This window comes from Salmo salar, chromosome ssa09, assembly GCF_905237065.1.
Source record: "Salmo salar chromosome ssa09, Ssal_v3.1, whole genome shotgun sequence".
NCBI classification, from domain to species: domain Eukaryota; kingdom Metazoa; phylum Chordata; class Actinopteri; order Salmoniformes; family Salmonidae; genus Salmo; species Salmo salar.
Genome location: NC_059450.1, coordinates 123,729,366 through 123,756,451, shown reverse-complemented (window position 1 = coordinate 123,756,451; position 27,086 = coordinate 123,729,366). Strand labels below are relative to the sequence as shown.

The window sequence follows — 27,086 nt, the reverse complement described above, 5'->3', positions numbered from 1 at the left end:
TTTTTCTTCTTTTCTCCCTTTCCCTCCCTCTCTCTGTTTACCCTGGGGGCTTGAGTCTGGCAACCCAGGGATATCTCTGATTAACACTGAGGCCTTGCTGCCAGGGGCCCTTTCTCTCTCTGTCCCCCCCACACCTCTCTCTTCCTCTCCCCCTCTCTCTCTTTCTCTCTCTCCTTTTCTCCTCTCGCTCCCCCCTCTCTCTCTCCCCCTCTCTCTCTCTCTCTCCATGTGTTCCTGGTATGAGGATTGTTTAGGCTGGCCTGTTTAGGCCTCTAGGGGTCGCTGTAGGGCTCACACAGACAGGTAGACAGACCCTCCCTTGTACCACACGGTGGTGATGACACATGGTACCCCCCCTCCCCTCCTCTCCCTAGCCCTCCCTGTGCCATCTCTGGCAGGAGAGGCTGGTTCGTCCACAGACAGGCCAGTGTTTAGTCCACAGGAGGGGATAGCAAGCCTACCGCTGGGCCTGATAAGGGATGAAGGGATGACAGAGGCCACTCAGATATACACATATGCACACAGTAATGCACCCGAATACACACACCAACACATCAACACACACACGCACAAACACACACACACCTGTGCTGACGCAGCAAGCAAGTCCTCTGCCCTGAATGCTGTCGTACACACGCCTGTAATCTGACACTTAGAAACAGCGGGCTCCACAGACTTCTTCCTATCCCTGCTATCTGTTTCTGTGAAACAGTCTAGATTGTCAGCCAATCAGCTGTCCTGAGGGACAGAGCTATGAGTTAGCGCTGTAGTTTATTTGGCAGAAGACACACACACACACACACACACACACACACACACACACACACACACACACACACACACACACACACACACACACACACACACACAGAGGAGCGGGGCTTATAGGCCTGTCTGACTCAAGAGCTCATTGTTGCCTCTCTCTCTCTGTGTCTCCATATAAGTCAAGCTGAGCTGACTGGGTGTACTTGACCCCTCACTCTCCTCTTTTCTTCTCCTCCACTCCTCTCCTCTTCTGCGTGTGGTCCAGCCACCTGTCTCATATTGCCTATAGTAATGGAGCTGTCAAATTCCAGTCCTACTCCTTGTGTGTGTGTGTGTGTGTGTGTGTGTGTGTGTGTGTGTGTGTGTGTGTGTGTGTGTGTGTGTGTGTGTGTGTGTGTGTGTGTGTGTTGTTTGTGTGTGTGACTGGAGGGTATCTTATCCAGGGGCTGCTATCTGTATTTACCTGCCTGCCTGCCAGCCTGGTGTGGGCCTTCCTCTCTCTGGCCTGGCTGTCTGGTCCTGTACTTTACTTGGCAGAGCTACAAGCTGCTACAGGCTGCCACAGGCTGCTACAGGCTGCTACAGGCTGCTACCGGCTGCTACAAGCTGCTACAGGCTGCCACAGGCTGATACAGGCTGCTATAGGCTGATACCGGCTGCTACAGGCTGCTCCAAGCTGCTACAGGCTGCTACAGGCTGCTACCGGCTGATACAGGCTGCTACCGGCTGATACAGGCTGCTACCGGCTGCTACAGGCTGCTACAGGCTGCTACAGGCTGCTCCAAGCTGCTACAGGCTGCTACATGCTGCTACAGGCTGCTACAGGCTGCTACCGGCTGCTACAGGCTGCTACCGGCTGCTACAAGCTGCTACAGGCTGATACAGGCTGCTCCAAGCTGCTACAGGCTGCTACAGGCTGCGACCGGCTGCTACAAGCTGCTACAGGCTGCTACAGGCTGCTACCGGCTGATACAGGCTGCTACAGGCTGCTACAGGCTGCTACAGGCTGCTACCGGCTGCTACAAGCTGCTACAGGCTGCTACAGGCTGCTACAGGCTGCTCCAAGCTGCTACAGGCTGCTACCGGCTGCTACAAGCTGCTACAGGCTGCTACAGGCTGCTACAGGCTGATACAGGCTGCTACAAGCTGCTACAGGCTGATACAGGCTGCTACCGGCTGATACAGGCTGCTACCGGCTGCTACAGGCTGCTACAGGCTGCTACAGGCTGCTACAGGCTGCTACCGGCTGCTACAAGCTGCTACAGGCTGCTACAGGCTGCTACCGGCTGCTACAAGCTGCTACCGGCTGCTACAGGCTGCTACAGGCTGCTACAGGCTGCTACAGGCTGCTCCAAGCTGCTACATGCTGCTACAAGCTGCTACAAGATGCTACAGGCTGCTACAGGCTGCTACAGGCTGCTACAAGCTGCTACAGGCTGCTACAGGCTGCTACAAGCTGCAACAGGCTGCTACAGGCTGTTACGGGCCTGCTCCAATGGCAAAGGGATTGTTGACGTTTCGACTCCAACACAAGTCTCCCAACAGTCTAATTCTCCCCTCTCTGGCTAAGGTGTACAGCTGAAACTACCAACATGTTGTTCAGTGACATGGTTGTCCAGTGGTCCTCCAAAGAAAGTTATGTTAGGGATACTAGGTCCTGGCACAGGGAGTGGAATGTGGTATGGTTCAGTCTCTTAGCCTGGTCCCAGATCTGTTTGTGCTGTGGCGTGACAATGACCGTAGGAGTTGGCAAGGCAGCTGAAACAGATCTGGGACCAGGTTAAGAGACCGCTCTCTCCTGATTAAGTTGCTTATTGGTTCAGTACCCTACAAGCTGTTACACTGGCCAAGCTGAGTTAGAACAAGTGCAAAACAATAATTGTTTTTAATAAATTAGGTTATGTTTGTTGTACAATCCCAGTCTTCTACCCACTTGTTATCATTTTGACTGTATTTGACTGTATTTGAGATGTTTGTGTTTTGTGTGTGTGTGTGCGTATGCGTGTGCGTGTGTGTCAGGAGCCCTAAACAGAGCTCATCAACAGACAGGATGTCAGTTAGATCTCACCATTGTAATAAGGGAGATGTTGTCACCCAACAGGGGAAATGGACATTACTGTGTGAGGGTGACTGAGGACGAGCAAGGAGTCTGGCTCTGAGTGTGTGAAACTAGCTACACACACCACACACACACACACACACACACACACACACACACACACACACACACAAAAGCACACATACACACTATCCCAACAAGACAAGACCCCACCTGCAGCTGCAGTCCCCCCACCTAAGCTGCCCAAGATAAATAGCAGCATTTGATAGGTTCTCACCTCAGTCTCCTGGTGAGACAAAGGGAAACATGGGAGACATTACCAGGGAGAAGCAGACATAGTGGGAATTCAGTCCTATTCCCAAACAACCCGTGTTCCTGTCACCTCCTATTCCAGCTGGTCACTTCACGCGCAAAACCATCACAAGGCATACTAACACACACGGGTGGGGCCGGGTGGGGCCGGGCAGAGATGGGTGGGGCCGGGTGGAGCGGGCTGCGATGGAGGGAGGGATGGAATGCAAATGAGGTAGGCGGAATGGGGTATGTTGGGGGGGTTGGGACAGGGGGGTCCGTTGCTAAATAGGGCAGGGTGGAGTGGGTGTTTGTGGGGTGTTGCTGAGAATATTGGACCATTACATCATGTGGTCTGCTGGTTTAAAACAAAGAGCCCCTGGTCCAATGTGGAACCCCAGAGACTCTTCCTGTGCTGTGTTGGTCCCACTGTATGAGACTAGGGGGCTTGTTGTGCACTCCGCATCCAGCCTCCAGTAGTGTACTTAAAGGGAGGGGGTGAAGATAGTTAAGTTCAGGTGGGCCATGCTCTGGACTTCAAACACCCACATTAGAACCAACAGTCGCACACAGGATATTGCACTGTGTGGATGGTGAGAGAGAGAGAGAGAGAGAGAGAGAGAGAGAGAGAGAGGACGCTTTGTATCGGGCCCATTAGAGCCTAAACCGATACTAATGAAGCCGTTTCCTGTACAAACGGAGCGACTCACGGAAGAAACTGCCTCTGCTTTTAATAAGGGTCCCTGTCCAGTTCCAGTTAAGACGCTGGGATTTGGTATTGGGTCGTTCTTTCGCACTGGTTACCAGCGGAACCCCTCAGAAAAGTTAATTACGCATGATTAATGGAGCGGTTTCCTTCCAATGATATCTGTGACAGCACAAAGCTGTCGCAAGGCTTGTCAGAGAGAATTCGAGCTGAATAAGTATTTATGTGATCGTATGTGATGGGTCTCCTCTCACCAGCACCGGCCCTCATCAATCAAGACCTAGCTGCTCGCAGTACTGGGAAATTGGTCTATCAGCGCGGCTGGGCTCCCTGTACCACCCCTCCACCCTCCTCCTCCATCCACCTCCCTTCCTCCCCATTCAATCAGGCCCGGGGCTACAATGCTTCTTTAGCTCTTACTTCTGACCAACACAGGGGTCACAGGGGCGGGGCAGGGGGGACTGTGGAGCCAGAGCCCATCCATTACAGCTCTTGTTTCTCTCAGTGGCAGCCGGACGACGGGTTTCTATTAGGAGCTCCTGTCTATTCAGCACCAAGATTACACTAGCCCCCCCCCCAAGCCAGCCTTGGTCCCCCCACCCTCACCCATTCCTATCCACCCTGGGGGCCTCTGTCGCCTCAACTCCCGCCCCTCATCCCCCCCTCAGTGTTTTACACCGCACAGTCAGTGTTTTTTTTCTCTGGCCAAGATGACAATAAACAGCAGAGAGAGAGAGAGAGAGAGGGACCTGGCCACTGGCTGGAGGGGAAGAATGAGAGGAGACACTCTGACCTGTGGTTTAGTGCTGTTGGCTGGGTGTGGATGGGTGTAAACTCTCTGCACTGTCGGTCCGGGTAACGGGATGGCTTTGAAGTACCGCCATGTATACACACAGTCCTTCCCATCCCATCAGTATCCCCTTAACCTCCCCCCACACACACACACACACATACATACTCTCTCTCTTTCGTAAACAGATGTGAAGAGCTTGAGCACCTGGCTAGAAACATTGGGGCCATCTCGGTCTAAAATGTACACAGTCCTGGATCAGTCCTAGTTACATCATCAATACGAGCCGGCCTAGATTTCATCATTAGCACGGGCCGATGGAAGATCAAACCGCCACACCTCCTGTGTTTAAGAAGCTCGTTTGTCTCCCTGGGTTGAAGAGACTCTTCATTTACTTAATATGTGTTAGCACTTGAGTGCCGCAAGAGAGAATATTGTTAGGGTCGCTGAATGGATGGGGGTCTTCCTGTCAACGTGAGAGAGAGAGACAGTGCGCCTGTCAAACAAACAGAAATTGAATACGTCGCCTTTTATCAGAATATCCACAGTGTGTAAATACTCCCTCTCTCTAGATTATGACTAACCTCACTTCTTATAAACACCAGGAGTGAACACATTTGTCAGGGACATAGAGCTGAGGGTGTGAGGAAGCTGGAATTTTCTACTCTTAGGGCAAAGGAGGCTCTACTTGTTCTGACTGGAGGACAGGGGTGGGGAGGAGAGGAGGGGAAGGGAGGAGAGGAGGGGAGGACAGGGGTGGGGAGGAGAGGAGGGGAAGGGAGGAGAGGAGGACAGGGGTGGGGAGAAGAGGAGGGGACGAAAGGAGAGGAGGAGGACAGGGGAGGGGAGGAGAGGAGAGGAGGGGAAGGGAGGAGAGGAGAGAAGAGGAGGACGGGGTGGGAAGGAGAGTGTGTGTGTACATGCGTGTGGAGAGAAGAGAAAAGGAGGACGGGGAGTCTGGGTGGGGCACGCTAGTTCTTTAAGACTCTCTCACTCTCTCTGGCTGGTTTAGGGCCTGCTGGCAGCGGCTGGACGAGTTCACGGGATCGGAATGCTTCTGCAGGGGCAGCGTAATCAGGACCAACTTCCTCTAATTGAGAAACAAGGTTGCCTCGCTCCCCGGGTCTTTTGTTTCAGTCGGGCCACGCTGACAGAAAGGAGGAAGCTGCCGTCTGACAGCTACGGGACATGTTGTGTGTGTGTAAAAAGTGTGTGTGTGTGTGTGTGTGTGTGTGTGTGTGTGTGTGTGTGTGTGCACGCGCGTGTTTGTGTGCGTCTAAGCATGGACAGTAACTATGGTGTCTATATCTGGGTCTGTGCAACACGTGTACTGTATTTGTGTGGGTATGTTTGTTTGTTCTGAGCCATCTCTCCACATGCAAACAGAGAGATTTAAAGGGGAAGTTAAACACTAAATAACTCATACCCTCCCAATGCTAGTCTCTCTCAGTGCAGTCTGACACACCACTAACCACTGTCTTTAACTGTTAAACGAACCCTTAGGGCCATAACGGTACTGTATCCAGACAACCCACCTGTTTGTTACTCATCTGTTCCTGAGTAAGCAAACACCTCCATTGTGGCTTTCCTTTATGAGTATCTCAGAGAAAGAGTACTGACCTAGGATCAGGTCTCCTTTGTCGATATAATCATTATGATCTAAAAATCTAAACTGAATCTTGATCAGAGGTGCTTTGTGATTGTGAAAACTGGCCCTGATTCCTTCCGGGTTAATGTCCCTGGCTTAAAGACGTTTTGTTGCTTTTCTCCAGCAGCTTATAGAGCGTGGGCCTGGGACTTTTGTCTTTGTTAAATGTTGTGTGACAATGGAATTTTCAGAGGTGCCATCCAGATAAAGAAGTGAATTGCGAGCGAGGGGGAGAGAGGTAGGGTGTGATGATGATATGGGTGGGTGTCATGCTCCATCAGTTGTGCCAGAGCGGGGAGGAAGGGAGGGATGGTCTGGTCATAGTTCAGCAGTCCTCCATCACTGCAGACCCCCAGATCCACCATCGATCCCCGGCACGCCCTGCCAGCAGACACCACCTGTGATTGATCCCCAAATCAGTCCCTCACAAACCAGCGCCGTAAAACCCATAACAACCCATCATAAAAGCTGATTTATCTCACCCCGGCCCCGGCCTCCGGTTCCAATATTAACCCAAAAGTGTATGACACCAGAATGATTGGTCTGGAATTGAATAAACCTTGAGTATTGACGCACCATGTCTGATGACTCAATCAAGTCGGACTGCTGCAATGTGCCACGGTGTGATTGCATTGTTTCAGGGTTGAGGGGTAGACCTGCGTGCCCACACATCACACACACATACACACCTTTTGACTGTTGGGGAGGAGATGGGAGCATAATGCATAGTTTCTCAAATAAGTCTCAGATTCCCAGGATTTGTGTGGACTGCAGCGAAGTCAGATGTGCGTGTGCGTGTGCGTGTGTGAGAATTCCAACTGGAAGCTGTGTCATATAATGAGAGTGTTGGTCTGAATGGCAAAAGCATGGCGGAGCAGCACCATGTGCCCTGTACTCAGCACAAAGACCTTGGTTAAATATAATTCTGGCCTAACTTATGGGCCTCTGATTGTGCTGGAAACCAGTGAAGCCTTAAATAGGAGCTGCTCCATGTCCCATGGAAGAGGGTTAGTGAGTTTGTTGGCTTTTTCTGACGTTTTTGAGGTTTTTTGTATTGATGATGCAATTTCCTCTGGACTCAAATGAGGATGTTTTCAAAGTAAATGACTGTCTTACAATACAGGCAAGTGCTCCCCCACAACAATGCATGCCCTGATTCTTGTTTTGGGTATTATTATGGAGGCAGAATGTGTTGGCTTCTTAGCTCATTGGAAAGTCCTTGTGAATTAAATGTGTGGTTTTGGTATTTTCTGTCATTAAAAGGTGTGTGCAGACCTAACACGAAAAAATGTAAAGCTTAAAGAAATGGGGCAATTCATGGAAAGCCGTGTTTGGAAAGGCACGCCCCCAAGCCATCAACCCGCGCCTTGACTCTGCACCTTGGTGACGTGTGCGTGATGCCATGGTTATGTCTGAACACCTGCGTGTAAAACTAGTCAGGGTAAAACTGGTCATTAACAAGTTTACCTTTCTGAAATGACATAAATCTAGCCTAGCCACCGAGGAGGGGGAGTTGTTGGGGTGGGATGGATGGAGTGGAATGGGCTCTCTTGGAGAAACGGGTGTTTGAGTGTCTTGCTTCATCAGACATTATATGTGACGGCTTTTTCACATATCCCGGAAACAGTCAATATTAGCCTTTCAATTGGTCACGGTGTATGAAAAGCACGCAGTCCCTGTCTCAAGTGATCTCTATTTCAAACGTGGCCGGACAGCTCCATAAATGTAATGAATGTGCGCCACCCGCTCCTCTGAACTGGTGTGTTCTATTGCATCTTTCCTTACATAAAGGGGCTCTTTTAAAGATGATATCTACGAGCGTTTAAGAAACAATTTGTTCACCCTGCAGCGACTAACAACATGCTCTAATTACCGGGCGTTATCCGGGTGGTGCGGGCTGGCTGGCTTGCTGGCCAGGCTTGTTTTACTTTCCAGCTCTCCGACGCTGAATTTATGTTTTCAAAACGTTACCTTTGACTCCAGTGCGACTTTATCGCACCCCGTGGTCCAAATACACATACAGAGTTGCCTGTGTGCTGAGGCGCTGCGGAGGAAGCCTGTTGGACCTCTCTCAGACTCAGTAACACCCCCCCTCCCCTTCTCCTCCTCCTCCTACTCAGCCCCCCCACCCGCGACGGTGCATTCCTCCGGCTGCTCTTTGGAGCAGGGGCACACGCCGGGTAGCTCCAAAAATCAGCTGCATGTATGTTTTCAAGTCCTCGCCACACTCTCTGATTTTTACATTTACCTCCTCCCACAGTGTGAATAGTAGCCTACATTGTACCTCAGGCCAGTGGTCATGTTTGGTCAATGCCTTGTTTTAACGCTCCAGTCACGTCTAGTCATTCCTGCTGTCAATTCAATTTACTTCATTTTAGCTACAGGAGACAATATATCTTATTCACATGCAGAATCTCTTATAGATTTGGATCTTTCTGGAATCGGAATAAAAGGGAATTGAACCGTCAATGTGCAGCAAAGATACTTTTACGCACACTTTAAAAATACTTTTAAGCACACGTTATTGACTAACATAGATCCGGGTTCATGCATCACATAGCCTATATCTGACAATATTATTATTATATCAAAACGAAGCTTAACTGTGAGGTTAGACATTCATCACAGCACCCTGTTGCTGCTAAAGCCTATAGCATAGGCGCATAGGTTAATTAATATATTTTAAAGCAACAGGGATCAAAAAGCTCTTCCTAATTCTCTGTTTATTGCATTGCCTATTTATACTTAGTTTTTTCTAACATCTCCCAGTTATATTTTAGCTGTCAGCATATGTCTGCTTCTCTCCCACTGCTGCACAGTCTCGGGTGGGAAAGCGCCTGCATGTTGTCGGGATGGAACCTGGCCTGGGCCCCACTGCAGAGCAGAGCTGTCACGGGAGTGGGCTGGGGGGCCTCTACAACAGAACAGACAGTGCCAAAATGATGGGGTACTAATTCGGAAAACACGCAGGGCCCAGTCATCAAAGGCCGAAGAATTTGTAGGAAATCATCCCTCTCCCGAAATGCCTGGCTGACCCCGGCAAATGAAAATAATCCAAAGTAATTAGAAGTGAGCTGGTCTGGTCCTGAGAGCCCCGGGCGGCAGGGAAAACATAGCGGGCGCGCTGTGTCGCTCGGAGGAGCTGGGCTGAGCCAGGGGGCCGCTGACCTTGTCCACATAAAGCTGTGATTTATGAAGTGCAGGGCACAGCAGCGGGGCTTCTGTCTTCTCCCGGAGAACCAAATTACCGAGGTGGAGATTAACACGCGCTCGCAACGGGTCTACTTCCAGACCAAGGAAATGTTTTATTTACATTTTTCCCCTTTCATTTCCTCTGCTCTCTTTTAATGCGAATTGGTCCGTGAGGAGACTCCCTCCAAACAGGGACTTTTTGGAGGGGTGAGGGCTGGGGGTGTTCGGTGGGAGAGATAGTAGCCATATGCAAAAATGTCAGTTTCTGCTTTGACTTAAAATGTAAAAAGTATCAATGATATGGTTTATGCAGTGTCTATTTTACTCACCTGGATATGTTTACCGATAGTCTATTGTATTTGATATGTATTTATTTTTAAAATCTCGATTAGGCTACATTATAGATATTAGAACCCATATTTAGAACACTAAAATATTCTGCATAATCATGACAAAATAAAGTTGTTGGCTAATTCGCAGTGAAGTCACTATAACTGTTCAAATTCTGATAAGTCCTAAAATTACACACCATGACACGGGTGTTGTATCAAAAGTTATATCACTCCTAAATTCGTTTGAGTTTTTAAATATGTTTTTGCCACTTGATTGAATCGCCCCACTCTTAACCAAAAGAAATTGTCTAGGTGGGCCCGTCTGTAGAGACTCATGATGGAGGCTTAATGCAGCTTTTCGCCGGTGTCAATGGGAGGTCTCTCCATATGAATGGTGGAACTATTTCATGTGGATTTGGCTGCGATATTTTATTTTTCTTCTCTTTTTTTCCCCTCTTCGGGAGGATGTGCTGGAATTCACCTTATACACAGTGTTTCCATTAGAGCGACTCAGCAGCCTGACTCGTTACGGCGGTCGGCATCGGGGAGTAGCTCCCTCACGGAGTCAGTTTGCACCTACCCGGCCCAGGAATCCCCACCGAGGGGCTCGTGGTGCCGTAATGCTCTGACTCATACACAAGCTGAGTGTAGATAAACAAGTCAAACAAATGAAGCCCTTTTATAAACCAGATACACACTAATGCATTTTGAAGTCTTACCATAGATTTTCAAGGGGATTTAAGTCAAAACTGTAACTAGGCCACTAAGGAACATTCAATGTCACCATGTTAGCAACTCCAGTGTATATGTGGCTTTGTGTTTTAGGTTATTGTCCTGCTGAAAGGTGAAAATGCCTCCCAGTGTCTGTTGGAAAGCAGACTGAACCAGATTTTCCTCTAGGATTTTGCCTGTTCTTGGCGCTATTCCGTTTCTTTTTATCCTAAACTGCCTAGTCTTTGCCGATGACAAGCATACCCATAACATGATGCAGCCATCACCGTGCTTGAAAATATGAATAGTGGTACTCAGTGATGAGTTGTGTTGGATTTGCCCCAAACATAGAACTTTGTATTCAGGACATGAAGTTATTTTCTTTGCCATATTTGTTGCAGTTTTACTTTAGTGCTTTAATGCAAACAGGTTGCATGTTTTGGAATATTTGTATTCTGTACAGGCTTCCTTCTTTTCACTCTGTCAGTTAGTTTAGTATTGTGGAATAACTACAATGTTGTATATCCATCCTCATTTTTCTCCTATCACAGCCATTAAACTCTGTAACTGTTTTAAAGTCACCAATGGTGAAATCCCTGAGTGGTTTCCTTACTCTCCGGCAACTGAATTAGGAAGGACGCCTGTATCTTTGTAGTGACTGAGTGTATTGATAGATACAATATCCCATAATGTCAAAGTAGAATTATGTTTTTAGACATTTTTACAAATGTAATTGAATAACTTATCCACATCCAAAGGCATATTCAATGTCTGCATTAAGTAAATATATATATCTACCAATAGGTGCCCTTCTTTGCAAGGCATTGGAAAACCTTCCTGTTTTTTGTGGTTGAATCTGTGTTTGAAATTCACTGCTCGACTGAGAAACTCGCCAATTACAAATAATTGTATGTGTGCGCTACAGAGATGAGGTAGTCATTCAAAAATCATGTTAAACACTATTATTGCACACAGAGTGCATGCAACTTATTATGTGACTTGTTAAGCAAATGTTTACTCCTGAACTTATTTAGATTTGCCATAAAATAAGACATTTCAGCTTTTCATTTTTAATTAATTTGTAAAAATGTCTAAAAACATAATTCCACTTTAACATTATGATATATTGTATGTATACCAGTGACAAACAATATGAATTTAATCCATTTAAAATTCAGTCTGTAACACCAGACAATGTGTAAAAAGTCAAGGGGGGTGTGAATACTTTCTGAAGGCACTGTAAATAGCCCACTGATATCCTGTGAAACTCAAGCGAAAATAATTTGTTATACCAAAGTAGCCTCATGTTTCCTACACTGCAATATAAATTGGGAAAAGCTTTGAAAATGTAGTGATGGATTTGTCCAATACTTAAACTGAGAACATTTTCCCAAGTAATTGAGTTGCTAAAACAAACAACTAATACAAACAAATCAGCATGAAAACCCTTGAGAAATTTCACAGCACTTTTAAGTCGATGTAGAAAAAAACATTATCCGGATGCCGCAGATGTGAAGTGTCACCCAAATCAGAATGAAACGGTAAGTGGCGTAAAATAGGAGAAATAAAAAAAGCCTCGAGCAGGCTTTTTGGTTTGTAATCTGTTATTAAACAGCTATTACACACTTTATGTGCTATAATCATAACAACAAAGGCTTGGGTTCTTTTGATAAAGCCGAACTATGTAATATACTTACGTAATATAATGGACTAGACTATGTGGCGAGTTTTTCAAATAAACATAAATTAGGCTGTGGTTTAAATCACTATACATGGGGGATTTAACAAATGAACAAATGTTTTAAAATTCACTTCCACGGCTCCTCTTATTGTGGATCCAAGAGATGTATTGTAGGTCGTTCAGGTGATTATATATTCAGGCCCATGCAACTGAATCTTTCATGTCTCATCTAGCAATTTAACGCCTTAATGTAGACGATGTTGTGTGCTGCAATTCTGCGGACGAGAAAGCAATGACCCCCATCTCAATAACTCAGCGTCTCCGCGCTTGACTGATGCACTTTTCTCAGGAGATATAGGCACACAGGCTGGGAACTTCGTTCAGTATGGAAGGCTTACAACTCAAATTTAGGCTATCCATGAATCTAAACGCTGTTCAATTCTCCACTAAAGAAAACACCTATCAAAATTGGTCTGCATGGCATTAAAGAACGTATTGAAAGGCAACTAATTCCTTTTAAAAGTTTGTTCAGTTGAGAACGCCATCTCCTGACTAGGGAGAGAAGTACAGGCTGAGAAACCGTGAGCGGCCTCTGGTCCAATCTACATTTACCCCAATTTACCCTGGTCACTCGGACCTGCTAGTGATACCACAAAACCCTTGTTTATCCACAAACGTTTCCTCCCTTTCAGAAAGAGCTCTGGTCTCTATCAGAATCCTCGATCAGACCCGGAGAGGCCCGGGCAATCACTTTCCCAGATTACTTGTATTTAATAAACAATGGATCATAAAACAAATCCCTCATCCTGACAGGAAGAAAATAGAACAGCTCATAGCTTGAGCTTTCCCAATTTATGGCTAAATTAAAAAGGCTTCCAACAATGGACAAGTCGAGGAAAGGCAGGAAATCAATGAGCTGCGGACCGGGGGCTCTTCTGGGTTCTCAAGCAGCGCGGACTATGGGAATCTCTGGCGAGGTTCACCTTATTTACACATGATTTTTCCTGTCCTTCCTGCACATTTGCTCTGCAATTTCATCAAACAATGGCCATTATCTGGGATAGAAGGTCAATGTCACAGATAGCGGCCACTGAGACATATTAATAATCTCTTCGCACCCCCCCAACCCCCCACTCCCCCCACGCCAGAACATTATAAACCCCTGTTCATGCTTGCCCTGAATAATCAAGTAGGCTATAGCCTACTTTTGTATTATTCTAAGTGGTCTATTTTTCCCCCCGATTTGATTATCCAAAAGAGTTTAGAGTTGGACATAAAGGTTAAGAAAAAAGAGTGAAAATGGACAACACAATAGCATTAGTATTTAAAAAAAAGTTTAAACATACAAACAAGCAACAACAACAACAAAAGCAGAAAAAAGTCTTAATTGTATGCATGTTGGCCCTGCTGTATATGCAAGCTGTTACCATTCATTACCATTCATTACAGTTTAGCAGAATAATATTTAGAAAGCTATAAATTGTATTGGTATGTTTAGAAATGTGTGTAACAACACCATGCAAGATGGTGGCATGTTGGTCACCTGCGTCCTGTGTCTCTCAGAGCGGCTAGGGCGAGACAGGTCATTGTGGCGCATGCCTTGTCTGTCTCGTAAAGCAGGTGCTCCAAGCAAACAAGGAAAGCGTCACTTAGGCCTAACAATAAAAGTTGTTGTTTTCACTTGGACTATTAATGAGGCTTTATTTCATTAAAACAATACTTTTTTACATTCCATTACGTATTTTATGAATAACACAATTATTTTGTAAATGTATAATATTCTTAGATGAGAGTCACTGTCATCATTCAGAAGTCTAAGCTAATAGCATTTTGTGCTTTAACTGGGCTAGGAGTGAGCCGCGAACCCACCCCTCATTGCTCAGGGAAAAACGAGTGAAATGCGAATGATTGCATAATTATTCGGTGGTTTCATTAAAGGCAAATTGGGCTGGTGTGTGTATGTAGTCAATAGCATAGAAGCCCATCCCGACCTCTCTCTGACCTCGCCTCTCCACCGGTCCCCTGTCACTTTAAAATTTACTGCGGGTAGAGTCGCTCAACTTCCGACTGCGGACAGGCAAGATAGCCCGTTTTGCATTGCTCTCTATGGATGGGCGAGCAAGATCCTCTTTAAGAGACAGTCCGTGAAACAGAAACACACACATCACACAGTACGGGACGCGCAAGTAGGTGGGCGATCCTTCCATCTCACTATCACGCGCCGGGGGGAGAGAGAAAGGAAAAGTCGCTCGCTCCGCCGCGCTGACACCTGGGAACAGTGGAGGTTCAGAAAGAGAGGAGCGGACGAGACGGGCTCGCGCTGACGGGCTCAACTTGGACCAAGTTAATGTGCCTAGGGATTATGCCGGTGTCTACATGACAATAAGTGAGCGAGAGAGAGAGAGAGAGAGGAGCAAACGTCTTGTGGGTCGGAGAAAGAGAAAATACACTGTCAAATCCCTTGGCGCTTTCAAGAACACAGGGCATTACACAAATGGAGCAAAACTAAACGATCGATACATTTTCACATTTTTGTGGTTATTTCCAAACAAGACATTGCAGTTTTCATCAACAGTTTTCATTTTATTTTATTTCTGCGCACGTCGTATTTGCAGATATTGTATTTTTGCACCAATTGTGCAGAGGATTTACCACGGTAAGCAGCGATCTATTTTATAACCTTTGTTCGTTTGGTAATAAAATTCTGACGTGTTCTTTCTCAGTGATAAAATTATGGTTATAATTAATCGTATGAGCTCTCAATATAAATTAATTGTCAAACTATTGACAAGTATTTTTACAGAGTGAGTCAATACGTTTTCATCAGACATGATTAAATATTTTAGGCAACATAAACATCGATTGGTGTTCTTAACCGATATTCAATTATGGATCAGAACAATATGTCTTGCTTCTTCTTCACGTAACTGTTATCACTTATCATTTCCTGCCATTGATTTGTTTCCGAATAAAGTTTATTTACTACGTCAGTAATAGGCTATATCCTATATGCTTTCTTTTTTAAATCGTGTTTATAGGCAAACATGTTATAGGCATATTATTGGTTCGTTTTTATTGATTAAAACATTATCTGTGTTTAAATTATAGGCAATAAGTAAGATGTCATTTTGCATTGTCTTGCAGAATTTAATTCATAATGCAAAGTGAATTTAGCAAATAAATAAAGATTATGTGCATTGTTGACACATGTGCTTATCATATTTTCAAGGTAGGCCAGAAAAAACCGAGCATTCGGCTATTTTGTTATTTTGTATGTATGTTATAAATTGTGTAGACTGCAACGAACTCCTGTCCTGGCTGACATTCACAGTGGCCTTTTCACAAGAATTATATCTCACCTTAATTCGTTGTAAATTGTTTTATTTCCGAATAATTATTAGGCCTATCATTTATCTATTCCTAGCATCTATCTAAGTACAATGACTTTTTATTGTATGTATAGGCCTGCTTTGGTCATATGGTAATATAGTTAATTTACTGAATATGATAGGGTAGTTAATTATGCCTACATAGCTGATAATAAAGTAGAAATGAGGGAGTTCTTTATAAAATTGGTCGTGTTTTGGTTGAGTGAATGGTGTGCATTAAAGGTTATTTGCATGTCGCAGCCCGCTGGGGTTAACGTGCTTTGGTCCTTTTCACTCCTAAATATTAGGCGCTATTGTCCAATATCTCCTCATCATCAACCCTCTGAGAGACTTTTCAATCAACTTCAGCTTTATAATAATATTACGTTTTATTTCAAAAGAAAACCAGTTGATATCAGGAATTGTGGAATAGAGTAAATGTTTCAACAAATGTTGATACGAATATAAATGTGTAATAATAATTTAATTACACCGTTTTTTTGGTTTCGACAAAATACCAACACTGATTTTGGGGTTGCTTTTTGTGCCTTAATTTATTCAGCACAACTCAGTATTTCATTTTTAGGTGACTTGATAATAAGCATTGTTATGAAACATGTTGCACACAGTGAAATGGCTCCAATATGTTCATTTTGATTACCATATTCATGAGATAATTGTAAATGTTCAACAATAAAGAAATACATTTGTTTTGATATCTTAAAGACATTGTTTTACATGTGAAGTAATTGAAAGACATGCCTTTTAGTTGTGCACATTCAGCACAGTGATATTCTCTATTGCTTTTCACTGCTGTCCTAGAGAGTGTGACTGTGTATGAGTTTGAGTGGGCTTTTCATTTGTGTGTGTGTGTGTGTGTGTATGTGTGTGTGTTCCTGCCCTGCGTGTGTAATAATGCAGCCTCACAACAGTGTGGCCTTGTTTCTCGGTGGGAGGTATGTGGTTCGTCCATGTGGCCACAGTAACCTGTGCAGAATCAGATAGAGATCAAAGTGTTAACCCCCCCCCCTCTACCTCTCTCCAGATCTTGGACGGGTCGGGCCATGTAAAGTTCTGTGTGGATGCCAGCGAGCCTGATATCGGGAGCTGGCTGAAGCACATCCAGTTTTCCCCCACGGCCCACCAGCACAACCTGACGCCGTGCCAGATAGATGATCAGGTATGTGAAGAGGAGACCGCCCTCCTGCCTGCCACAGGGCCTCATGTCCTGCCTGTTGTTGTGTTAGAAGGTGTTATTGTGATCTAGTTCAGATAGCCCCTGTGCGGCCCACCCTGCGTTCAGTATCAGCTCCCCTCTCCACACACACACACACACACACACACACACACACACACACACACACACACACACACACACACACACACACACACACACACACACACACACACACACACACACACACACACACACACACGGCCTCAGAGGGCCCATCTGTGTGTTGTGTTTCTGTGTAATTGTGTCTTGGCTTCGGTGTGTGGAGGACCACAGGGCCAGATCACACACGGCTGTCGTGCTGATAGTCACAGACACTTCACACACGCTTGCACTGTATACTTCCAGATATGTGTGGAATGCCCCATGGCTCTTTCTCTCCTCACCTGGGAGAGACAGGACAGGAAGGCCTATCCGACACATAGGGGCATTTTCACTTCACTCATTCACTGGTTAAATCGTATTTTATGGACTCAGACTACACACACACACCTATAGTAAGGGAGACTTTATTTGACATGGACAGTGCATTCCATGTCTTGACGGAAGATAAATTGATAGAAAAGTTTGCATCACTTTTCATGACTTCTTCATAAAGAGTTTATAAATACTTGTATATGTTGCAGATAACAGACAAGGAAATGTAATATTGATGACTGGATGTAATTTGTAACTAGAAACATTGTCATCATGATTATACTCATCATTAACATTTTCATAATGTCACTATACAAACGGTTATTTAACACTCCAAATTATTTAGAAAAAGTGTATTTTGAGAGGAAGACTACTTCAGATTCTTATTTGACAGAGTAGTATAATGAATCCCAATGGGTGTGTCCCAGTTGTCACCCTATTTTCTATAGTGCACTATGTATGCCCCCTATAAGAGCTCTGGTCCAAAGTAGTGCGCTATGTAGGGAAAAGGGTGCCATTTGAGACACAAACCAATGTGATGCAGTGTTTGATGTAGCCTTCTGATTGGCCCTCTCTCTGAGGTGTGACTGTCTGTTTTCTCTGTGGTTCTGCTCGGGTGGCTGTCTAAGTCTGGCCTGGGTCATGGACAAGGCTGTGATCAGATTATTGCTAGGTACCACACACTGTCACAACACTGTCTTCACGTCTTCCGGACAAACCTGATGTTTTTCATAGCACAATTCCGTGTGTAAAGTGGAGTGGTCTGGTTGGACGTCAGAAAAGTCTATTAGTTATGTTTCTATCAGAGTATGAATGTGTGTGTTTGTCTTTTATATGCCTCTTTATCCACACACTGTGCATGATCGGGCCCTTTAGCAGGACTATGTGAATGTTCATTGCGGTTCTGATGGCTCCCCGTGCTCCTCATCCTAAAGCTGGAAGTGAGGAATGTAGTCCCTTACCTCTTTCCAACAGGTTTTACAGCTGCTGGGAAGTGCTGACTGTGAAGTCAGCCTGAAACCACATATTACACCCTCTTACACAATCAGTCCCACATTGTGGACTAACCTGGCTTCAATCCTCTTATTTCTGACCTAGTCCTGTTTATAATAAAACTTTATGTCCAATCTCAAGAGGGTGAGGAAAGTAAAGGAGAGGAAGAGGGGAATGGGGGAAGGGAGGAGAGAGAAGAAAGATAGCTAGAAGAACTGTCAGGGGTTCCTACTCGGGTGTGTGTGTGTGTGTGTGTGTGTGTGTGTGTGTGTGTGTGTGTGTGTGTGTGTGTGCGTGCGTGCGTGCGTGCGTGCGTGCGTGCGTGCGTGCGTGCGTGCGTGCGTACGTGTTCGACATAGGGAATAGCAAGGCTTGCATAGTGCTGCAGCAGTATGGAGTGTGTGATCATGTCTTAGCTTTAAGAGCTGGTCAAAGTTAGCTAAGTATAAACATGTGTAACATGTTAGTTTAAACAGTGTTATTACCGATAACAATAACTACTCATCAACGCTCTGCACTGCAGTCGGTGACTATTGGGTCTCATTCAATCAATGATCTGAGATCAGATCTGTTGGGAGTAAAAACTGGGGTTTTTTTCATCACCATAGTGGTGAATTAAACTGCTCTCTGGACAGATTCACCTGTGATCATCACTGAGCATTGTACAGAGAATAGATTTGAAGTATATTTACTATGGAAATGTCTCAACCATATCCCACTCGTACAGTAGCCTACATGGGACAGGCTGAAGGGTAAATGGATTAGCAGTGTAATTCTCATGATCTGACGAGCGACTAAAGACTCTTTCATAAGACTGTGGATGGATATGAGGGATAATCTCATTAGCCATATTGATTCTCCCACGCAGCACAAAGAGACATGAAGTGGATGAATTGACTGTTTTAATGTGTGAAAGGTTCTGTGATCATAGAAATAGACTGGAGAGCTGAGTGTCTCAGTGTGGAAGTGCTGATCTAGGATCCGTTTTGTCTTTTGGATCATAATGAATACAATTATATAGACAGGGAGGAACTGATCCTAGATCAGGGCCCGTATTCATTAAGTGTCTCGGAGTAAGAGTGCTGATCTAGGGTCAGTTTTGTCTTTTGGATCATAATGAATACAATTATATAGACAGAGAGGACCTGATCCTAGATCAGCACTGTAGCTGGTGGCTGGCATACCTGATAGATGACCTATCTGAGAGGAAGGACGTTGGAGGAACAGAGAGGGCGTGTCAGTGTCCCGAGGAAAATCGGACTCTTTGTTTGCACTAGTGACTAATGATGTCAAGGTAACCAACTTCTCCAAGATAATAGCCTCTGATACGTCTGTAGTTATGACCTCTACAAGAAACACTGTGAGATAGAGAGAGAGAGCGAGAGAGAGAGAGAGAGGGAGAGTGTATTGTGTGTGTGTGTGCACGCGTGCATGTTTGTGCATGTGTGTTTGCTCATGTGTTTGTCTATGTATGTGTGTGCGTGTGAGTATGTGTGTTTGTCTAGGTACCTATCCTCAGTGCCTCCTTGTGTGTTATATTGGCCCAATCCCCCATTGATAATGCAAGGTAATAAAGTCTAATAATGATTGTGTATCCTGTGACTCCTGGCTGGCTCTAGAGGTCAAGTCTTGGGCTCTGGAGGTCAAGGCTTGGGGCTCTAGAGGTCAAGGCTTGGGCTCTGGAGGTCAAGGCTTGGAGCTCTAGAGGTCAAGGCTTGGGCTCTGGAGGTCAAGGCTTGGGGTTCTGGAGGTCAAGGCTTGGGGCTCTAGAGGTCAAGGCTTGGGCTCTGGAGGTCAAGGCTTGGGGCTCTGGAGGTCAAGGCTTGGGGCTCTAGAGGTCAAGGCTTGGGGTTCTGGAGGTCAAGGCTTGGGGCTCTAGAGGTCAAGGCTTGGGGTTCTGGAGGTCAAGGCTTGGGGCTCTAGAGGTCAAGGCTTGGGGCTCTAGAGGTCAAGGCTTGGGGCTCTGGAGGTCAAGGCTTGGGGCTCTAGAGGTCAAGGCTTGGGGCTCTAGAGGTCAAGGCTTGGGGCTCTGGAGGTCAAGGTTTGGGGCTCTGGAGGTGAAGGCTTGGGGCTCTAGAGGTCAAGGCTTGGGGCTCTGGATGTCAAGGCTTGGGGCTCTAGAGGTCAAGGCTTGGGGCTCTAGAGGTCAAGGCTTGGGGCTCTAGAGGTCAAGGCTTGGGGCTCTAGAGGTCAAGGCTTGGAGCTCTAGAGGTCAAGGCTTGGTTCTCCAGAGGTCAAAGCTTGGTCCTCCGGAGGTCAAGGCTTGGGGCTCTCTCTCCTCAGTGGTTCCTGTCTAGTACAAAGGTGTGGCTGGCTGGCCCTCACAGTGTGAACTCAAACACTGTTCTTATCTAGCTCTCTGTTATTTCTAGCTACTGTCCATTTACAGCCCCAGACTAGGCTTCTCTCACTCTGTGTCAGCTTGCCCTTATAGGGGCAACTCATAAGGCTTTTTGAGAGGAGTTGGAGATCTGTACAGTGCAGAAACGTACAACCAGTTTGTGTGTTTGTGTGTGTGTGCATGCTTGCGTGTATGTGTGTTTCGGGGTGTGTACGGTATGTTTGTTTGTGTTTGTTTGAGTGTTTGTCTGTGGCGGCCCACAGGGAAGGGGCGTTCCTGAGGGGAATTCCCCCATGTTGGTACTCACTGCAGTGCCTGTGAGCCAGATTGTACACCATCTGCACAAGAGCAGAGATACTAGCTGCAGTAACTCGCTCCCCGTGGCCACATTCTGCCCCCTCTGTGCCACGGTCCACTAGCGGCTGTACCCTAAACCCAGATAAATTTGTGCTGTCTTGCCAACGCTTTGTCACTCATTGTCACGCAAGACAGCACAAACAGATCTGGGATCAGGCTAGCTGTACCCCTGATAGCTTTTCAAAGACTCCCCCTCAAAGATCCTATCAGTTTCTGAGGGCGGAATCCCTGCAGCTCTAGACGGCTGTCTGAACTGCTCTTTTATTGTTCCCAACCATCGATATTATTGTGGCCTGTTAGTCTGAGGGCTAAAGTCCTGGACCGAGAGCTGTTGACCGCGCTAGAACGGCAAGAAGGAGCTGGGAGGGGGTGAGAGGGTGGCTCTATACAGACGAGGGGGGCCGCTGAGAGAGCTAGTCGCTCGGCTATTGGGACCCTCTCAGTTCCTTGCATTCTCCTCCTGAACAATGGGGTCGAATCTGGCTCCCCTCTGACCAGGCCGCTTGGCCCTCGCTGCCGTCGCGCCGCACTGATGTCATGGCGAGCCGGGTACGTTATCTCCCAGGGCCGGTGTCCCTGTGACCCTCGCCCATCCCAGAAGACTGCCCTGTCATATTTCTAATAACCCCCCCCCCCTTCCCGTCCAAATGTCACCACGGTGCTGTAAGGGAAGTTAGTAAGTTAAACCTTCAAGGCGTGCCAAAAATATCGCCATCTGTGATTGTTTGGGAGAGCATCTATTGTGTTCGTATGGGAAGTCCCAGAGATCTCAGGGTCTCTCAGATGACTCATTCACTATAGCCCCCCCACACACACACACCTTGGAGTAGGTGGATTGTGTGGATTGTGTGTGTAGTGTGTAGTAGTGTCTGTGAATGTGTGTTTGTGTGTGGCGTATATGCTGTGCATGTAAGTGTTTGCCTTTGAATGTATACTGTACACATGTAGCTCCACAGGTAGTCATGTGATCCTTAGTACTGTACATCTCTCCATATTTCTGTCACCGTGCACTAGGACCATGAGCATATAACAGTCCTTTTTGATAAAGCTTAGCATGATACTGGTATAGAGTGGGCAGGTAGAGTTTTGGCTACTCTATATACACACACACACACACACACACACACACACACACACACACACACACACACACACACACACACACACACACACACACACACACACACACACACACACACACACACACACACAGCATCACAAATATGTCACCATGCGCTGCAGCAGTACCACATCTTCCTCTCTTTTACTGCCTCTTCCTCAGAGGTCCAGCCGTGTTGAGAGCATTCTGGTCCCACTACTGACATATTATATGGCCCTCCCTTCTTCACGCTCAGCCCCCAATATCCTCCCTGCTTTATAAACTGTGTGTGTGTGTGTGTGTGTGTGTGTGTGTGTGTGTGTGTGTGTGTGTGTGTGTGTGTGTGTGTGTGTGTGTGTGTGTGTGTGTGTGTGTGTGTGTGTGTGTGTGTTGAGTCAACGTTTGTTTGCTTTCTGCATCAGAGTGTTTTTGTTTCAGTAAAGTGGAGGTGAGTGTGTTATATGGTGTTGGTCGACAAGGTTTTGAGTGTGTGCGTGTGTACTCATGTATGTATATACTGTAATTTCATATGTTTAAATCTGTGTGTGTGTGGGTTTTGCAGATCTTCTACAGAGTGACTCGAGAGATCAAACCAGGAGAGGAGCTGCTTCTGTACATGAAGGCAGAGGATTATTCATGTGACGGCATGGCTCCTGATATGCACGGTCAGTTCACACACACACACACACACACACACACACACACACACACACACACACACACACACACACACACACACACACACACACACACACACACACACACACACACACACACACACACACATACATACATACATACACACAAGAATATGCACACATACACACACACACACACACACACATAAACAACACACATACACACACACACACACCTAAGATATTCTTCCCCTTACTTTTCCCTGTCCAGAGGAGAGACAGTATCGCTGTGAGGATTGTGATCAGCTCTTTGAGTCTGTCTCTGAGCTGCTGGACCACCAGAAGGTTCCATGTGGGACACCCACCTCAGCCTTCCTGGGGAACCCTGGAGGGGACAGTAGTGACCTGGAGGGCCCCGAAGGCCTGGAGCCCCACGACCTGCACCTGTCCCACAGCCTCAGCCACGACGGCCACGACCACGACGGCCCCCAGGAGTGTAAGGAGTGTGATCAGGTGTTCCCCGACCTCCAGAGGTGAGAAGGCGTCCTCTTTCCCCCTTATTGATAGGACCGGGAAAACTCAGTGCCCCTCAGCTCAGAACCCCTCTATGTCACTCAACCTGCACCCCCCTCACATGCCTGATGATGGCTGTATATCAACTGCACATCAACTTGAATCTATAGTTGTCTTTTGAACTGTTATTGATCCTGGGTAAGGTCCTTGTTTACACACTTCATTCATGTTACTTTATTGGGTTGTTTTTAGTTGAGAGGCTAGTGAGGCAGAGGGTTGGAATAATGTTCCTCTGTCTGTCTGTGCGTCTCTCCTGCAGTCTGGAAGCTCACTCTCTGTCTCACTCGGAGGAGAGGGAATACAAGTGTGACCAGTGCCCCAAGGCCTTCAACTGGAAATCCAACCTGATTCGTCATCAGATGTCACATGACAGTGGCAAGCACTACGAATGTGAAAACTGCACAAAGGTACAGTCATGTACCTGCTCAAAGGTACAGTTGTGTTTGGGTGGGTAGGTGGGTGGGTGTATGTTACTAGAGCAGGGCTCTCCAACGCTGTTCCTGGAAAGCTACCATCCAGTACGTTTTCACTCTAACCCTCATCTAGCGTACCTGATTCTAATAATTAGCTGGTTGAGGTACAACTGGAGTTGGAGCGAAAACCTACAGGAACAGGGTTGGAGAGCCCTTTATTAGAGTATATTTTGTGTTTAATTGAATGTGTGAACAAGTGTGTGTGCATGTACATGCATCTCCTACATGTACTGTATCCATAGTCGCAGATGGGTGACCCCCCCCCCGTGTGTCCCCCTCGTCGTCCCCCCCCCCCCCCCCCCCCAGCAGGTGTTCACAGACCCCAGTAACCTGCAGAGGCACATCCGCTCGCAGCACGTGGGGGCGCGGGCTCACGCCTGTCCCGATTGCGGGAAGACCTTTGCAACGTCCTCTGGCCTGAAGCAGCACAAGCACATCCACAGCAGTGTCAAGCCCTTCATATGTAAGTCACTCAGACCCTTCATATGTAAGTCTGCACGCTTTTTCCACATATTCTACTAGCTTGTTAGAACTCATTTAGAAAAATCGCTAAAACGTCCCATCTCTTATGTTCTGACCTGGTCATAATACTAGTTGACTTGTGAGTTACTACATGATAGATTTTAACGCAGTCCCATACCTATTTTGACCCTCTCATTGTTTTAAAGGGGAATTTCACTTGAAAACCATTTCTTCATATATTCTTCATTAGTCCACTTTTGATACAGTGCCAGAAAATTGTGCATGTCAACATTCAACTTTTGAAGATATGTTGCTTCCAGTCTCCTGAAGCCCTAAATCAAGCAAGATTCATTTTGCATATTCATGAGAATTTTCCAGGAAGTAAACACAGATCTTCTATTATAATAGCTATGAGGCTTGTACATATATGTGCAAAATAAAATGTTGTACCGTTAAATCCTATTAACGGTACACTGATGAGAACTATGTGAAAAAGTGGTTTTAGGGTCAAATGCCCCTTTAAATATCAGTCCTTTAAGTACTTAAAAAAACTCCATACAGTAGCACTTTAATATTAATTTATATTATTTGGTATTATTTATTATCTATCAATTTTGAATATCATTGAATATAATATGTTGTGATTTTAGGATTAATTCTATACATTTAATGTAGGAACTGTTGAATGGAACGGACTTTTGACATTTTGAAAGTTGCATGTTGATTTTGATAATATGTACATATCTATAATCTACAAGATTGTGTAAGGAGAACATAAAATGTTTCATTCCACAGGAATTGTAGTCACAGGGGAGTGCTATTTTGAAGGAGAAAGGCATTTCTGTTATTAGCTGAATAACAGCAGTACGTGTCCCATTCCCCCATCTCAGCAACTGCACACCTTGCTGACCCACTGACCTTTAGCAATGACCTCACACTATGACCTCACGTTTTAACCCTACTGTTGTCCCACACATTGACCTGTTCAACCATCTGTGACCCCCCCCCCCCTTGACCCCAGAGCTCCTACATTTGATCCCACTCTCTTTCACACTCCCTGTAAATGCCAACCCTGTAGTCAAACATTACAACCACCACACATAATGACCAGACACAAGTTTTGCTTTTCAGAGAAAACACATTTTCAGACTTTTTCCTTGTTAGGTCAGGTAGTCAGGAAAATCTTCTTGGGGCCACTTTCACCTTACACACAAAGCACAATGATCTTCACCCTTTGACCCCAGCTCCGTGACCCCACACACAGGGCAGAGAGGCTTGGTCCGCCTGTGGACCCCCATCTCCCCCCTCCCCTCCCCTCCCTCCCCCTCTAAATGCACCATTCCACGCAAATAGCAACCACATGTCCCCTCCACCGTGCTCCGAATGGGAGTCCATTTGCAGTAATCAGTTGAAAATATGCAGGTTTGAAAACAGCTAATGCCTGTGTAAAAAGACAGAACACCCTCTGCCCTGACAGATGTGTTAGAGACCATGTGTGTGTCCGTCTTCCGTCTTTGTTTGTCTGTGTGAACAGTATGTCGGTCAGCGTACTGTATTGTATACGCTTGTGTGTGTGTGTGTGTGTGTGTGTGTGTGTGTGTGTGTGTGTGTGTGTGTGTGTGTGTGTGTCAGCGTACGTGCCTGTGTGTGTCCATGCCCGTGTGTGTGTGTGTGTGTGTGTGTGGGGGGGGTGTATGTGTGTGTGTGTGTCCATGCCTGTGTTTGGGTGTGTGTACATGCACGTGTGTGTGTGTGTGTGTGTGTGTGTGTGTGTGTGTGTGTGTGTGTGTGTGTGTGTGTGTGTGTGTGTGTGTGTGTGTGTGTGTGTGTGTGTGTGTGTGTGTGTGTGTGTGTACATGCATGTGTGTGTTTGTACCAAGGTAGAAATCCTGTGGCTGTGTCTCTCTGAGGAACATTCCGGCCCTGATCTTTCATTCAGACACATGGGGCTGTCTTACTCAAAGCTGCCCTTCACAGGAATGTGTTTATAATATTTAGTTACAGTTTATGGAGACCTGACAAAACACACGTGTGGAGTGGATCAGGTCCCTCACACCCTGTGTGTCATGTGTGTCTGTTGTAAGTCTGTAAATGTCAGCGGTATGTGATTTACAGCCATGGGCTTCTACTCGTTCTACAACAGAGAGGAAACTGATAACAACACCCACGTTAGCAAACGAGCCTCAGGCGCATCAAAAATGTACGCCTAGACTCAACATCTCTTGATCAATTACGACGCTGACTCCTTCGAAGACATAATCATTCACTCTGAGACCTTTGCCCTAGATTCAAAGAACATTTGTTATTCCAGCACGGTATGCACGTCATTGTCTTTCACAAGATTCCCAGAACATTTCCATACCACTATATGAAAAAACAAACACCGTTAGACTACATACTGTATATATTGTGAAGAGTAAGTATTTGAATCAATCACATTCCTATAAACTGCAATATTATTCAATATCATACATATTTTTTAAGAGTATGTTTTGATGTGAAATTGTCATCCACTTTCCATTTTTACGGATGCTAATGTAAAATAAAGAATATATAAAATAGAGAATTCCAATAGAGAATATGAAACAGAATTACTATTATCCAGAAGCTACTGTATGTATAGATATGATCTCTATACTGTTTATTTTTTATCTAGCTATCATCTAGCCCAGGGATCTCCAACCTTTTCTAGCTTGAGAGCTGCTTTAAAAAAACATGAATCAAGCTACTCAGAATACCTTTTTTTTTTGGTCTGGAAGAGAAAAAAAGAGTTGATTATTTTGTGTAATTCCCCATTAATTGTGTGTCTGGTCCTTTAATTGCTCATCGAGCGAGTGAGGAACGATGGTTCTGTACTGCTGCTGCTCATTTCATGGCAAAGTTTGCAAATAATAGATACAAATGATATACTTCTGCCAAGTAAGGCTACTTTGCAGTTATCATTTAATTGAGAAGG

General features: G+C 45.9%; 1 protein-coding gene across 18 annotated transcripts in view; it reads left to right on the top strand.

Moving 5' to 3' along the window:
• LOC106612562 (histone-lysine N-methyltransferase MECOM) overlaps positions 1-27,086 on the top strand; it is a 177,850-nt gene that overhangs the window by 132,354 nt on the left and 18,410 nt on the right. For 6 of the 18 annotated variants that reach the window (XM_014213824.2, XM_014213821.2, XM_014213816.2 and 3 more), the window contains exons 3-7: positions 16,589-16,723; positions 22,547-22,649; positions 22,894-23,155; positions 23,455-23,626; positions 23,975-24,155. In XM_014213824.2, coding sequence (XP_014069299.1) covers positions 16,589-16,723; positions 22,547-22,649; positions 22,894-23,155; positions 23,455-23,626; positions 23,975-24,155 — 853 coding nt within the window. Of the gene's footprint in view, positions 1-14,132; positions 14,832-16,588; positions 16,724-22,546; positions 22,650-22,893; positions 23,156-23,454; positions 23,627-23,974; positions 24,156-27,086 lie in introns of those variants that run through there. The other 12 variants (XM_014213830.2, XM_045724474.1, XM_014213827.2 and 9 more) reach the window with 8 other exon arrangements.